The sequence below is a fragment of the Schistocerca americana genome, chromosome 5 (genome assembly GCF_021461395.2).
Source record: "Schistocerca americana isolate TAMUIC-IGC-003095 chromosome 5, iqSchAmer2.1, whole genome shotgun sequence".
Classification (NCBI taxonomy): Eukaryota; Metazoa; Arthropoda; class Insecta; order Orthoptera; family Acrididae; genus Schistocerca; species Schistocerca americana.
The window spans coordinates 643,677,805-643,695,400 of record NC_060123.1 but is presented as its reverse complement, the minus strand read 5'-3'; the positions used below and the strand labels follow the sequence as shown (position 1 = coordinate 643,695,400).

Genomic DNA, 17,596 nt, shown 5'->3' with positions numbered 1-17,596 from the left:
AACTCTGTACGATACCAAAAACTGACACAGACGATCTTACTGGGAGAAAACCTGAAGCCGGTTTCGATGCTCCACGAGTGGAGGTGACCGACACATCCTGGAAGACGTCATTGGAGAAGTCTGGTCCATTGAGAGCTGTATTAGATGCAGAATTGCTGACAAAGAGGGAGCCCGAGACATTGGGAAGGAGACAATCCATAATTGGATTTATGGGGGTGACAAACAGCACAACATTTGGCATGGAGCCCTGGGGCACCCCATTTTCTTGCGAGAAGATACCAGATAGAGTAATGTAAAATTTGAAATTTTCCCGGCGTATCAACTGGTCAAAAAGATCGGCTCACCTGAAGATGGCTGGCAATTGTCCAGCCGAAATATTGTGCAATGAAGTTTACGACGACCGGCTGCAAACCCGAAATCTTATTGACCACCAGATAGAGTAATGATCACCTGCACCTTAAATGTGCCCTCTGTCATAAATTCATGGATGAAAAGGGGTAGCCGACCTAGAAAGCCCCAAGAGAACATTGTGCAGAGGATGCCTGTCCTACAACAGGTATCATGTGCCTTCTCTAGACCAAAAAATATTTCTACCGTTTGGTGATTCCTGAGAAAGTTGTTCATGATATAAGTGGGGAGGGCAATAAGATGGCCAAAGCGAAACGATGCTTTCGGAAACCGTATTGGGCAGTTGTTAAAAGGTTTCGAGACTCCAGCCACCAGCCTCAAAGGAAATTTACCATACACTCCAAAACCTTACAAACACTACTCATGAGAGAGATTGGGCAATAGCTTTCCAGGTTTCGGAACAGGAATGACGATAGCTTCCTGCTATATTCTGGGAAAGGTACTGTCGACCCAAAGTCGGATATAAAGGCGAAGGAGGTAGCACAGACTAGGGTATAATAGATGCAGCAATGTTTGGACATGGTTACCATCCGGTCCCAGAGCAGAAGAGTGAGAGGAGAAGACTGCACATCTAAGGTGCCGCATAAAAAAATAAATAAATAAATAAATAAATAAAAAAATAATAATAAATTAATTAAAAAAATAATAATAAAGAAAAGCATTATGCTTTCGCAATTTTGAGATGAAAATGCAAAATGTCGCTCTTCCGCTACCTGCTGCTTTGGGAGAAAGGCTGGTGAGTAATTAGCAGAGCTCAAAAACTCAGCAAGTGTCAACCCAATGAGATAGAGATTGTGACTGGGTCCACTAAGGTGTCCTGCATGACAGTTAGTCCAGAGATTGGGGAATAACTGGATGTGCCGGATAGCCGTCGAAGTAGACTCCAAACAACTGATAAGTAAGTGATGGTATTAAAGGAGCTGGTAAAGAAATCCCAGCTTACCTTCTTGCTATTGTGTACGAAGCGACGGCATCACGCATGTAACTGCTTATAGCGAATACAGTTGGCCAATGTAGGATGGTGGTGGGAAACACGAAGAGCACATCTCCGCTCGCATATTGCGTCACAGCACACTCGTTCCAGCAAGGAACTTAGGGGTGCCAGAACAAAGGGAAGGTAATGAACATTCCGCAGCTGTAAGAATAACTTTCAAAACATGAGTGACCTGATTGTTGATTCTAGGAAACTGATGGTCATCAAATGTTGCCAGAGAGGAGAAAAGTGTCCAATTGGCTTGAGAAAACTTCCAACGTCTTGGGCACATTGATGGCAGTTGTGGCTGTAATCGAAGTACACATGGAAAATGGTCACTAGAATGTGTATCAGCAAGAGCGAACCTTTCAAAAGCATAGAGCTAGCCGAACGTTGCCAATCAAAAGGTCCAAATGGGAGTACATTGACGTGGAGGCAGACAAAAATGTAGGTTCCCCACTAATGAGGCAATCAAAATACAATTGGTGGAAGAGGTCAATCAACAGGGAGCCTCTCTGACAGGAGAACCCCAAAGCGGGTGGTGGGTGTTGAATTCCCCCAACCAGTAAATAGGGGGGTGGAAGATGACCAAGGAGATGAAGGAGATTGGCTTTTGACATTGGTGTGGATGAAGGAATGTATAGGGTACAAAGAGAGAAGGTGAATCCAGAAAGGGAGAGACATACAGTGACAGCTTGGAAGGAACTGCGTAAGTGGATTGGGTGATAAGGAATAGTATCATGGAGGAGAATCATTAATCCCCTGTGTGCCAGAACGCAAACAACAGAGGGGAGATCAAACCTGACTGACTGGAAATGAGGGAAGAAAAAGCGATCTTGGGGATGTAGCTTTGTTGCCTGAAGACAGAAGACGGGGGAGCAGGATCGTAAGAGGACCGACAGTTCATCCCAATTGGAGCTAATTCCATGGATATTCCAATGGATAAGTGACACACGATGGACAAAAAAAATGAAAAATCTCACCATCATTGCCGTCAACGTAGCAACCGCTGAAGGCCGGTGGCCGATGGTGTCGAACGGCATTCAGCTAGAGGCAGAAGATCCTTGTCCATGGGTTGTTCGGGGGCAGTTCCTGCCAGCAGTGATCAGCTGGTTGATTGGCCGCCAACGGTGAGTCTCAGGAACGTGAGTGGTGGCTGAGGGCAGCTACCACTGGATGGCGCTGGAGAAGAGATATGCGGTGGTGGAGAAGGAGAACTGTTTTTCTAATCAGCCTTCTTGGAGACAGGGCGTTAATATGAAGTAGGACTAGACAGTTGTGAGGTCCGGGGACGTAAAAAATCTTCACGAGTAGGCACTTTTTTGGAAGTCCGGGCGTCCAGTTTTGGGGGCCATGATTTAGCGGGTGCTGCTGAATGTTGAGCCTTAAGAGTGAGCGGGTGATAGTGAGGACATGGAAGGGACCATCTTTGGACTGGCCAATCTGACGACCGTGGCACTAAAGGTGAGATCGCAATTCTGCATGGCTACCGCCTTAGTAGGTCGAAGCGAGGTGAGGACAGTGCTATATTAACCCACTGGGAGCACAGTGGGTTTACTACTGGCGAAAAACTTACGAACAGCAAAGGTGTGTAGCAGTGTAGTTCAAAGCTATTTGTATGCCTGGAGGGCACTGTCTGTTTCTGACAACAAGGTGCCATTTTGTAACCAGGAACAAGACTTTACAGGACCTGCAAATGTGTTGACACCTTTCTGCATAATGAAAGGGTTTACTGTTGAGAAGTTTTGACCTTCGTCACACTGAGAAACAACTAGGAACTTCGGCACTGACTGTAGAATGTTCTGTGGTTGAGACTAGTCTAGCTTTCTATTGTGGGCAGAAGTTGTAGGAATAGAAGAAACCATTGCGTAAGTATCCCCAACGATTACCAGCGTCTCTGATGACGTGCTCCTTACTATTGGGGGCCCTCTCTGAGGACACTCCCACCTTAGGTGACTGTCTACACCTCAAGTCACACCTCCCGATAAACAGGGAGGGACCAGGGACCAATCAACATGTTCAGAAGGTACCAGCTTGGGAAATCACCCCTCCCTGGGCCTGGCCTTCACCAGGGGTATGTAAGTGTCCTGCTTGTCTACCTGGAGTGGGGAATTACACATTACCCCATCACCGGCTATGCATGGGAACACTTGAGTTGGCCTTCAAACATGCACAGGGAGGAAAGAAAGAGAAAGGGATGAACAAAGAAAAGGAAAGAACAGAAGAATTCTGAAACACCTCAGTGGAGAAGAAGATAAAGAGAAGAATCTAGGCAAGGAGAAGGACAAAGTAACGATAGAGACGTTCCATTATAGAGGTAAAAGAAAAACCACGTCATACATTCACATGTGTCCATCTCCAGATGTAGGTGCAAAACATGCTCCCAAAGAGGGTGAAGGAGAAAGGAGGGGGTGGAGGGGGGGGGGGTGGATGATCGGGGACAGGAAGAGATGTGGAAAGGGGAGGTATGCAGCCCAGAAAGGAAAGAGAGCTGCACTAGCTCGGGCTCCCGTGCTTGCCACACATGTAACTGCAAAGGAGTTGTGGACCCCATGGAGGGGTTATGGTAACGTCTCTGGTACATTGGGTGGTAATGGCCCTTCCTACTTCACTATCAATAATTGGATTGCTGCATTTAAAACAGAGCATTTCAGCAATGAAAATGAGTTTCCTGGAAGGCCAACTCAAGTCACAGTTCTGGAAACTGCAGATGATGTTCATTCCATGATCCTGGATGATCAGAGGATAACTGCTAGCAGGCAAGACACTGGGGATGTCCTGAGAACACGTGCAACATTACTCATGATATTTTGGGCATGAGAAAGCTCTCAGCCAAATATGTTCTAATGTCTTGATGCAAAAAAAAGTGTTTGCTTCACAGTCCATTTGGTCCAATTTCACCAGAATCCTGCGGGATTTTTTTAATAGCTCCATCACTGTGAATGAAAACGGATATACACTTATAATTCAGAGTCAGAAGAACGAAGACACAGTGGTTCTCCACATCCAAAGACATTCAAAAACAAAATGATTGGCAGATGAGTTGTTTATATCTGTCTTTTGGTATTGATTTGATTTTAACAGGAGAGCTAAAACAGCTTAGGTCTAACCCACTACTGCCCACACTGAAACTAGGTTTATTGTGCGGCATCGTTCCCTGTATATCTAGTAAAGCCAACTAGTGACCCTAAATAGTGCAAGGAGTCCCTCTAACGGTTTTTTGTTAGACACAATTTCTTCAGGTCTAGTTGTCCTGAAGATTCTGTATCTTTTACTCTCCAATGCCATGCATTCAAAGATTGGGTGTGATGCAGTTTCTTCACCACAGATCCTACATTTAGGGTCCTCTTCCATTATACCCATTGTGTGTAGGTGTTTTTTTGAAGTTCCCATGGCCGGTCATCAGTCCAGTCATGAGTTTGATCTCTTTCCTGCTCAATCCCAGGATTACAGAGCTCCTTTTAAAACATGGCTTGGGCATCATTACCTTACCATTACGGACCTTGGTCCAATATCCTACGTGCTGTTTCCTAAGCCAGTTTCGCAGTTCTAATTTGATCATAGCCTTGGTGATTGTCAAGGCAGGTTCCAGTCCAATAAATGGAGTTGTTGCCCCATCCTAGCCGATCTATCGACTTGTTCATTGCCACAGATCCCTGAGTGGCCAGTCTTTTGTAATAAAGATGGAGTCCTACTTACAGACTACATACAACATGGTGAAACCATCATGACAAAGTAATATGTTGAGCTTCAACAAACTGAAGCAGCAATTGGTATCTGAACTTCAATGAATACTGAGAAAAGGAAACTCATTTCCACAAGATAATGCCCCTCCTGGCAAGGTGGGGAATCACACAGCAAAAATTGGTAGATCTTCACTTTGGCATCCTCAAACATCCACCCCATTCATCTGATCTAGCCCACTCAGACTATTATCTGTTTGCAAACCTCAAAACACATCTCAAGGGCAGATGACTTCTGATCACTGAGAAAGCCAGTAAGGATATGGATGAGCAATTTCCTGCACAGCTGAAATTTTTTTTAGATGGGATAAAGAAACTGGAACAAATATGCCATAAATGTGTTAAGCTGAAGGGGGATTGCTTGAAGTTTTCTACTCCCCCATCTGGAGTAGGGAGTCAGAGATATAAAGTTCTCAATTTACGTAAAATATTACATTGAAACCAAGAAGTCAAATACACAAATGTAATTATACAATGTATGTCACAATGTACTTTTAAAACATTCTGCTTTCATAATTACGATGACTTTTTAATCTATATAAAGTGTTCACATGTCCCAACGGGATAAATGAGATGTGTGTTTCATCATGTCGTTAAATACGACAAAAATTGTTAGTCTGCACCCTTAAAATTTTTTTTATAACATGTAATGAGTTTCACGGCATTCTGACCTGCTATATTGTGACATACATTGTATAATTACATTTATGTATTTGACTTCTTGGTTTCAATGTAATATTTTACATAAATTAAGAATTTTATATCTCTGACTCCCTACGCCAGATGGCAGTTATTGTGTTACAACAAATTCTGTTATATTTGATGTCATGTTATTTGTATATTTTTCTTCTTTTCTAGTCCTGTAATCTGACACCATATAACTTCAACTGTTGATTTTTATTCTGACATGTTTTTTAAGTTGTTTGAAAATAACATGCCAGTATATGTTGGCAAGATGTGCATTCCCCCCCCCCCCCCCCCCCTCCGTCTTTCTTGCTATGCGTTTTTAATGTACAATTTTAAAATTGAAATATTCAATTAATGATTTGCAAGTGCACATTGGTATTTTGTGGTAATCTCTTGGCAAATAAAGAATTGTTAAGTCTTCACATGACACATGCCACACAGAGGGCGTTCCAAGACCCTGTCACACCGAGGTCTGCTGTATAGGTGAATGTAAACAGCGGCTTCAGTTATTGTGATCACTTCTCAGTCTTTGTCACTGATGACTTGATACCAGTGTATGAGTTTAATTTGTACACCACAGGTATGTTCTTTCCAACAGTTGGTTTATACTCAGGTGTATTTATAGTTTTTTTGTTTTTTTTTCACTGATCGCTATGTGAAATTTTTAACTTCCAGCACTGAAGATGATCACTATGTGACTGAAAATTGGTTTTGCTATCAATAAAACATCAATATTATGGCCAATGCTGACCTTCCTTTTAATTTAGTTCTAGGAAAGGCTGATAGCAGGTAGAGAGTCATTGGAAAGATCCCAAGGATGTTTAATCCATCCACAAAGGAGGTAGCTTACAAAAACTTTGTTCGGCTGATTCTTGAGTGTTGCTGGCAGTTTGGAACGCTTAGTGAGTCGGATTAACAGAGGAGCTGGAGAATATACCAAGAACAGCTACAGATTATAATGGGTATGTCAATAAATGTGAAAGCGTTATAGCATTGTTCATCTATCTTCAATGACAGACGTCACAACAGAAGGCAAGTTAACTGCTAAAATTCTGAGACACTGTTCCAATAATGTTTGAACAACTTCTTACTTTCTCCCACATATATCCTGCAAAATGTACATAACATTAAAAGTCAGACACATTTAGGCTCATATATAAGCTTACTGACAGTCACTTTTTTTGCTCACCTGGGGAGGCCAGTCAATGAAGACCAAAAAAGGTCGAGTAGGGGAAAAATCGTGTAGTCGCAAATTTTTGCACAGTGCTAGGAAGAAGTGTCACGAACAACATACTAAGCCCCGACCAGAACGAGTGTGCACATTGGGTGGCGGGGGTGTTTGAAGGTCACTTTTATATGTTTATCTTGAGTAAGTCAAAAACTGCAGCTCTCAATGGAAATATTCTCCAGTGCAAAATGAAATTCGCTTCAAAAAGGTCTTATTCATTTTTTTCTCTAGATGTAATAGTTTCCACACTGCCAGGGATGGAAGAATCACTTATTAAAAATTGTTTTAATCATATGAAATTTTTGTTTGTCTCTCTGAAAGAAGTGGGTTAAAAACAAATATTCAACAGAGCCATATTAAGTGATAAACTGTGTTCCAAGGAGGTAACATGGAGAGGAGGGGGGGGGGGGGGGGGGGGGTTTATAGAAATGTGAGGGAAGGATTGTGTTCACACAGTTCCCTCCTTCCCATATTTCTGCAAACTGAGGATTGCAGATGATTACCCACTACATCGCAACAAGCAGCAACAGGGTGCCTCACAAAGTTACACCAGCCCTCCAGATCCTACCCTATGAATCACTGGTGACACAATTATATCTGGGGACAGTTATGTTCCACAAAATGTGTTAACATTACAGGGGATGCAGACTTGAGTTACTAATAACACTAACACAAAAACACACATGGACAGAATCGACACAAATTTCTGCACATTGTCCTACACTGCCAGAGGGCAAATTTATTCTTGGTTATCCTGTACAATAACTGTAGGGTTTTTCCAGGAAAGGCTACTTTCCCCACTATGAGTACGGCTCAGTTTTCAGCTTACAGACAGACTATACATCCCCAACATTTACTGTCCAGTTACCTTATGTGAGTAGACAAAATTACTTCATTGAGCTCATAGTCATGTAGAGTTATTTTCAGTTGATTAAGCAAGTATTTGCATTTGATTACAGAGCTATTATGTAAACAATACCAGACAGACAGAGCTGTCAACTGTACCACACTGAAGTGTCTGTCCCAATTGTAGCACACTATCAATACGTATTCGACAATAGTGATTTCACTGTCTCCACTATCACTGGCTGGAATACTTTTCACAGCATTATGGGTGTCAAATGCATCGCCCCAGTGTCAGCTCACCCAGCAACTGAAGAGGCCCAGGTGCTTAAATTGTCTTACTCTCCAACAAGGCACCCATGTGTAACAGAAATTCAGGTATTTCAGCCTAAGTTGAGCAATGGTTCACAGCAGATTACTCTTCTACACTAACACTATCAGTCCCATTCCAGAAGACACATTCACACCCATGCTTGAATATATAATATGGATGTCATAAGTGGCATCACTCAGTGCAGACCTCTCTACAAGTGATAGAAATTCTTGAATAGAGAAGATTTACGCGGCCTACCATTAACACAACTAAAGATGGAAGAAGTGCAGTAACTTTCTGGTCTTTCATTAATTAACCACCATATGAGTACAAGACAGTTGTACGAGTTTTCAATACACTGTCAATGATGAGCAGCAGTAAGTTGTCACATTCACCAATCCAATCCCTTTTGCCACAAACATTACACAGGTCATCTCACATCATAACATTTATAATTTAAACACTTCTCAGCCATTGTTTACAGGAATGTATTTTACATAGAAGGTTACCCAACACCTGCAAAAAAGTAATCGAAACACGAGCTCAGTGACATTATCTTGTTTACCCATATAAAAGAACTGGACAGGAAACACTAGGGTGGTTTAGTCTGTCAACTGAAAATACAGCAGCATTCATAGTGGGGGAAGCTGACTCTCCCAGAAGAACACTACAGATCCCACACAGGCTGACTAAGAATCTATTTTTCCTCTGGCACTGTACAACAGAGTGCAGAGATTTATACAGGTGCTGTCCATCTGTGTTAGTATTATTAGTATATAACTGCACTCTTTGCAACTTTAATGCATTCTGTAGGAAATATACAATCCGCCGTGTCTGCGCACTGCATCGTCAGTGCTTAAGGAGCACTGTGGAGGTTTGGTATGACTTTGTGAAACACCCTGTAGTAGCTTTTTGTGGCACAGTGAGCTAGACAGAGTGGGGCATTACCTGCTCAACCTTTGGTTTGCAGACATATGAAGGGGGTGGGGGGGGGGGGTGGGGGGGTGCAAATTCATGAGCACAATCTGGCGATCTATCTTCTCTCGTGCTTCTACTCCACTTATCACCCCCCCCCCCCCCTCCCCAAACACAACTTATTCCTTAATACATCTCTACTGCACTTAGATGTGTTACATGTGTTTAATATTTTAACCCACTTCATTTGAAGTGGAACATTAGTTTTACAAGGTTACAACAATATTTTTAATCATCTGCATTCTTTTTACATCCCCTGCAACAAGAAAAAGCACCACACAAAAGTGACCTTCAAACACCCCCACATCCCAATGCTCACACCCTACCGCTCAGGATTTTTAGTGCACTGTTCTCAACACTCCCTCCTAGCACCATGCAAAAATTTGCAACTACACGATTTCTTCCCCATAATTTTCCTTTGTTGACTAAACTATAGGAAGCACTCTGTATTGCTGCAGATGTCCATGTCACTATGATGACAGTAGTCTCAGAAGTAGTCATGCAAGTATTATGATCAAATATTTTATCCGATTCCTCTTTTTAAACTTAATAATCTTCATCTGCCACATATCCTTTCTCCTTTTTATGAAACTGAAGCCAGTAATAAGGACTGTACATTGGAATATTTGTTTCACCTTCATTACTTAATAAACACCAATACTGTCATTTCATTCACTAATTGTTAACGGATTTATTACTTTTTAGACTTTAAGAGGGCAGATATGTAGAGGGTATCAAATTAAAGGTTACCTGAAAGAACCACCCAGGAGGAAGAAGGAACATGGTGGCAACAAACTGCAAGAGTCTAAATGCACATTTGAAGTCACAACAAACAGTAACATCTACTGGTTGATAGAAGAAGAAGAAGAAGAAGAAGAAGAAGAAGAAGAAAAAGAAAAGGCACTTATTTTAACAGCAATAATTTTTCATACCCAGCTGTTTGGGTGTCAGCACTAAACTCTCCTCCTCCTCGTCTGTCTCCCGGAAAAAACGTGACTTCTGTTGAACCCATTTCAGCTCCTACAAGCTGACCTCCACTCAATTTCTGCACCAATTCAAGACCTGTAGAAAAAAAAAGAAGATTAGTAAATTGAACAAATATTTGGTCTGTACAGTGACAACACCTGCCAAGTAAAAGTCTGCAATTGTGCATACGTCTAATGTTGTGAAACTATATGTGAAGGTAGTATCTGTTCCTGTAAAAACAGATACCATTGATGACCGTGCAGCTTCTCTAGAATGAAATGATAATTAAATCAACACCTTAGCTGCAAACAGGCGTTAATATATATCATTGGGGACATGTTGAAAATGTATGCCCCAGCCACTGAACTTCACGCTATGCCCCAACTTGTACGGGACATGGTAGATTAATCTGCCACATGTAAAGAGTGTGATGGGCAAACATCTATTAGGCCCACTACGAATGTAGTGGTGTGGACATGTTGGGAATGTGGATCTCATGGGGAGCATGCAAGGTATAAGTACCCGCAGGCGCACTATCCTCTGTACCCTCAGTGGCTCAGATAGAGCGTCTGCCATGTACGCAGGTGATCCTGGGTTCGAGTCCGTTCGGGGCACACATTTTCAACATGTTCCCAATTATGTATATCAACGCCTGTTTGCAGCTAGGGTGTCGATTTAAGTATCATTTCATTTCAATGTTGTGAAAGTTTTTTAAGATGGCAGTAACTTTTCAACTATTCTATATTTTTGTGGTGCGTCTAGATAATTCAGTTTTACATAATCACATAAATATTTTTCCTTGGATGACCTTTTGCATGCAACCACCACAAGACAGTATCTGGTAGAGTGGCAGTACCTGATGCTAAAAATCACCGAGGTTTCCAGATGTTGGAAGTTAGCCTGTAAAACAAGTAAAGCTTATCCAGACACTTTAAATCCTCTCATTTCAGGGTTGATGGGTGGATCTATTGCTGCAGGTGGCGAGAACATTTGGCAGTGTTTGATTAGTAATCTTTAAGTTGAAACTTAAATACCTAAATGTTCAAGACCAAAACATGCCAGATCACTGAATTAACCTAACACACGACCCAGGCACAGCCGTATATTGAATGAAGTTCATTTATAAAGTTAATGGAGCTGTGAAGAAGAGAAGTAAGCTAGTTTCTTACATTCCTGTGACTAGGGCAATAGCTTTGACCAATTTTGAACTACCAGGTGGTTATAATGAAACTTTCGCTACTTGATAGGGCCCTATGAGAAAGGAGTGATAGGAGGACAATTAAACTTTTTGGAAACATTTGAAGGGGCACGTGGAAGAGAAATGACGAATAAACCATTCAAAGAAACATTATAATTTCCACATGAGAGGATAACTCTATACCATATTTACATTCCACATTACAAGCACTGCTCAATGTGACAACCAACAGCATCACCAACAGCCTGGAACAGCACTAACACCATTTCACAATTGTTTGCAGCACTTTTCTAACAGTGAACCACAGATTGTTCAGCTGTTGTGACATAGCCCACGCACTACTTGAAGGCCATACTTGTGACCAGTATTCTCAGCCATGGCAACAGTAACTTCAACAATTTGTGGTGCAATTGGCCGTTAGCTTCTCTCTCCCAGGAGCAATTGCTGAATCTCCACTTAATTCTTAGTTCCGAATTGTGCTCTTCAACCAGTGTGTGGAAAGAGCACCTCTCCATATTCCTTTAATCAACATCTACATCTGTACTCTGTAAAACCACCATGAAGTGCATGGCAGAGCATACATCCCATTTACCAGTTACTAGGGTTGCTTGCCCTTCCATTCACATACAGAAAATGGGAAGAATGATAGTTTGAAGGCCTTTGCGCATGCTGTAATTATTCTAATTTTATTCTCACCATTCATATGTGAGCAATACATAGGGGGTTGTTGTATATTCCTAGATTCACTATTTAAAGCTGATTCTTGAAACTGTGTTAATAGACTTTCTCTGGATAGGTTATGTCAGTCCTAGAGTCTACCAGTTCAGCTGCTTCAGTATCTCTGTGACACTCTCCCATGGGTCAAACAAACCAGTGACCATTTGTGCTGCCCTTCTCTGTATATGTTCAATGTCTCCTGTTAGTCCTATTTGGCATGGGTCCTACAACTTGAGCAATATCCTCAAACTAGTCGCATGAGCGATTTGTAAGCAACCTCCTTTGCAGACTGATTGCACTTCCCAGTATTCTACCAATACACTGTAGTCTACCACTTGCTCTAACCACAACTGAGCCTATGCGATCATTCCATTTCATATCCCTAAACAGTGTTACACCCACGTATTTGCATGAGTTGGCTGATTCCAACAGTGACTCAGTGACATTATAGTCAAAGGATACTCCTATTATTCATTTTATGAAGTGCACAATTTTATGTTTCTGAGTATTTAATGCAAGTTGCCAATCTTTGAACCACTTTGAAATCTTATCAAGATCTGACTGAATATTTATGCAGCTTCTTTCAGACAGTGCTTCATTATAGATAACTGCATCATCTGCTTCATTATAGATAACTGCATCCTCTGCAATGTCTTAGGTTACTATAAATATTGTTGGCAAGGCCATTAATATACAACATGAACAGCAAGTGTCCCAATACACTTCCCTGGATCACTCACTCAATGCCTCACTCTCAAAGAGCAACAGCTCTATCTATGCTTTAATAAAACAATTTTATGGGTAAAACTCTGCCCATCTTGTCCAGACCCATGTTGACTGTCCACAACTAACACACACTGATGCTTGTGTTTCAGACCTATGCCATGATACCAGTACTGGTGTTTAATAGCAAGTCATGACACAGACTCTACTAACTACGCAAATCCTGCAGGGCACGATTCCTATAAAGCTGGGTACCCATAAGGTAAATAGCTTTCTGTCTACACTGAATCAAGTAGTTAAAGTTTAATTACAGGCACCCTGTAAAAGATAATGAATTGAGACATCACCACTGGGTGTATTGAAGCTCATGGTACAGCTGTTCTACTTCAGCCAGCAAAAGGACCACTTTATGAATGGAAGTTGATCTCTAGCGAAGTCCGAGGTCTGGCTTAGGTTGGAAGGTAACAATTTAGTAATGTACCAACATAGCCAACAAATGTATGTCAATCTTTTTTGTGTGTACGAGGCTGTCAAATGAAAATGAGAGAATAAAAAGTAAGTAAACTGTTTATTATTTCAAACTTTATTGCCGTAACTGTTAATACACGTATTTCACTGTGAGACAAGATGGTCAATGCCTTCATGGGTAAATGTTTGCAGTTGGCTACAGAACAGTGATTGTATAAAGGCATGCACCTCTTCATTTGAAGCAAATTAACGACCACTAGTGTCTTCTTTTCAGGGCACCAAGAATATGGAAATAACATGGGGAGAGATCAGGACTATATAGAGGACGAGTAAGGGCTTTCCAGTGAATCTTCTGCAGCAGAGTTGAAATGTGGCTAAGCCCATATGTTGCAAAGGTTGTTTAGAGTTAGTTGTAGAAGTTCCTCTGGAAGTCCTTACACATTCCCCATACAATCCCGATATCTTACCATTCAATTTCCATACTTTTGGACAGCTGAAAAAATACATTCATGGCATTGATTTACTTCAAAGAGGTGCACGGCTGGGTACAAACCACAAACATTTTTCCATGAAAGCACTGACTATCCACAGCAGGATAAATATATTAAAAGTCATGGCAATCACTTTCAAAATAATAAACACTCACTCTCTTTCAGTCTGTTTCTTTTTCATCTGACTGCCCCTTACATATGACTTGCGCCTTTCGTAGCTAAAATTATGTTCTCCATGTAAAGAAGAAAGATTTTTCCCACTGTGGTCTGATAATTTCAATTCCATATGTTTGAAAGCATTAACCCCTGAACGTAAAACCATGAGTTACCTTGTTTTTATTGTTCTGACAAATTTAAAATCCCAAGTATACACTGGCAACTTAAGAAGAGACTTTCAAAAACATAAAAACCCACTTATATCCATTTTAGCACAGACAGTTACACGTTTGGCCACTAGATAGCATCTGGTACTACATTTGTAGCCTGGCTATTGTGTTCCAGTTAAGTAGTTGCCCCTATATATCATCTTTATTGTGCACAGCTTTAGATACTCTACAACAAAACACACACTATCAGACACTCCTATATTGTTGTTTAGGCAATCCTTCCAAAAAAGGATTACTAGTGACCCAGAGTTTGACATTGAATTTAGCAGCTCATAAAGTGAAGAAGAACATAATGTTACTTCATCAGCAAAAAGTGATGACAGTTTGTCAGTTGAGCAACAAGTGCTCGTTGGTGGTACAAGATAAATACATTCACTGTGCTCCAGCCAGCTCCTCCAGGATTTATGCACACGGAAACTATTGCGAAAGACATAGTTAAGACTTCACAGCAACACAAATGAAAAAATGTTTCAAATTTCAGGATATTTTAGTCAATGTCTGGTGCACGAATAAACTAGAGTTCATTACTAGTGATTTTCAAAATTTTGTAACTCATTATTTTGAGCTTTAAAAGCTGTCTTTGTAGGTCTATACATAATGTCATTCATTATAGGATGATTTCATTAATAATAATATGTTATCTTTTGGAACACGACTTTAAAAAAGATCATTAAATTAAGGGGTTAGTAACAATAATTCACAACAAAATCCCTTTTTTTCCTTCTGAGGTCATAATATTCCAATATTTAAAATACATGTGATGTTATACCTAACATCACAGTCACTATACTGGCTGCCAAAATCAATGGTCAAAGTTTATAGGCTGTATCATGTTCTTCAATACTTCCAAAACACTAGCTGAGAAAATTTACACATGGAAGCTGTTGCCTGAGATACTTAATGTTACTGCATGAAATTAGGGTCCCCAAACCATGAAACATAGACCTACACCTGACAGTTTAGCTAGTGAGCCAAAGATACTGATAGCTGTATCGTATGAGGAAACATCATACGGATAACAAAAGAACCCAGGCTAACATATGAGTCCTGAACAGAGGCAGCAGGCTTTTCAGTGTTGTGAATGACATGGCCTCTAGTGTACAGTATAACATTTTTTTTTATTAGTTATGGTTTTAGGGCACAAAACAGCTATGGTCATAAGTGCCCATGCTGTGGCTTAGTGAAGCGTAAAAACAGGAATATAAATCAGCAGCAATGGAAGCAAAACTGAAAACGGAAGCAAACTACAAACGGCAGGAAATCTTAGAAATGTGCCATTGAAGGGAAGTTGTTTTCCCTGAAAAGGGCTCCAAATGACCGATGTCATCTCACTGACACTGATAAATGCAAGGATGCAATCGGATGAGCGCATGTCATTTGCTAAAAGGGAAGCCATATCAGGCAACAGCTGTAACTGGGCATGTAGCGGATTAACATAGGGGCACTGAAGTGAAAGGTGTCTCACTGTCCACGGCTGAGAGCAGGGGAGGATCACCACTTAAAAGATGTCGATGGCTAAAAAGATCGTGCCCTATCCAGAGTCTAGTGAAAATTACCTCCTCCCAATGATAACGCCGGGAGGAAGAAGTCCAAGCACAGGGAAGGCGTTTCAGTTCCTGTAATTTATAATCAGGAAGTGTAGACCAATGTGCGTGCCATAAAAGAGCAACACAACAACATAAAACGCTCTCATCGGCTAAGGGAACCATGCCAACAGCGGGCCAAGGCAGAGAGACTGCAGCCTTTGCCGCTATATAAGCTGCCTCGTTTCCGTGGATACCAATGTGCCCAGGGATCCAGAGGAATGCGACAGAGATGCCCCCCAAGTGGAGCAAGTGGAGGCAGTCCAGAATCCGGTGGACCAGAGGGTGGACAGGATAAAGAGCTTGGAAGCTGAGGAGAGATCTGAGTGAATCCGAGCATATAATATTCTATAGCTACTTATGGCGACAGATGTATTGGACAGCCTGGGGAACAGCGTAAAGCACCACAGTAAAAACAGAACACTGGATGGGAAGCCAAAATCTACTAGGGGTATCGCCAACAATATAGGCACTCCCAACACCAAATGTTGTTTTTTGATCCATCAGTGTAAATAAATGTGGCACGCTCCATTTGTGTGCATAGAGCAGCAAATGCCCAACGATAAACTAGAGTGGGGAGGGGGGGGTGGGGGTGGGGGGGGGGGGGGGGACTGTCCTTGGGAAGCTGACAAAGGACAAAGGTCACGGAGAAGGCAAAGGCAGGTCCGCAGGCAAAGTCAACATGCCCATGTACAGATGTCACCTGATATGGCTTCCCTTTTAGCAGATGACATGCGCTCAGCCGATTGTGTCCTCGCGTTTATCAGTGTCAGTGAGATGACATCGGTCATTTGGAGCCCTTTTCAGGGAAAACAACTTCCAGCTGCCAAGAAAGTTTTAGCGAAGTGGAAGGAAAGAGAATGTAGCAGTTGACGGAAGTGGACTCCTGGTGGTAGTAGAGAGGACGGGCGGTCTGCATACCTAAATACAAGGAGGTGTCGAAAAAAAAAGGGGCATAGGCCAGATGAGCAGGCATGGAAGACAGATGACTAGCGTAAAGACTCGGAAGGACTGCTCGTCGACTGGACAGTGGAGGTTCAGCAGTCTCAGCATAACGGCTCTCCACGGGGCTGGTGTAAAAAGCTCCAGACGCTAAACGCAATCCATGGTGTTGAACAGAGTCGAGACGCCAAAGAATAGATGGCTGTGCAGAGGAGTAAACTATGATTCCATAGGCCGATTTCAAGCACACTAAGGCGCGATATAGGCGGAGGAGGACCACTCGGTCCACTCCTCAGGAGGTACCATTCAGAATACGGAGGGTGTTGAGGGATCGCAGACAGTGAGCTGAAAGATATGAAGTGTGGGAAGACCAGCACAGTTTTCTATCAAACATAAGGCCCAAGAATTTAGCAATGTCTGCAAACAGAAGGTTGAATGGGCCTAGATGTAGGGAAGACGGAGGAAACTCCGTATGACGCCAAAAATTTACACAGATGGTCTTACTGGGAGAAAAGCAGAAGCAAGTTTCAAAGCTCCATGTTGGAGGCAATTGAGACATCCTTGAAGCCATTGTTGAAGAAGGCAGGTCCGTTGAGAGCTGTAGAAGATCACAAAATCATCGACAAAGAGGGGGCCTGGGACATCAGGAAGGAGACAATCCATAATTGGATTTATGGCAATGGCAAACGGTACAACAGTTAGCACGGAGCCCTGGGGCATCGCGTTTTCTTGAGAGAAAGTACAGGAGAGAGTGGTGTTCAGCTGCACGTTAAATGTGTGTTGTGTCATAAATTCACAAATAAAAAGGGGTAGCTGACCTGGAAAGCCCCAAGAAAACAGTGTGCCGAGGATGTCTGTCCTCCAACAAGTATAGTATGCTCTCTCCAAATCAGAAAATATAGCTACTGCCTGAAGTTTCCTGAGAAAATTGTTCACAATTTAAGTGGAGAGA

At 41.9% G+C, this 17,596-nt stretch overlaps 1 protein-coding gene across 1 annotated transcript in view; it reads right to left on the bottom strand.

The window, feature by feature from the left end:
- LOC124616429 (RNA 3'-terminal phosphate cyclase) overlaps positions 1-17,596 on the bottom strand; it is a 79,508-nt gene that overhangs the window by 49,931 nt on the left and 11,981 nt on the right. Inside the window, exon 3 of the mRNA XM_047144737.1 lies at positions 10,103-10,232. Within this exon, the coding sequence (XP_047000693.1) occupies positions 10,103-10,232 (130 nt within the window). The remainder of the gene's footprint in view (positions 1-10,102; positions 10,233-17,596) is intronic.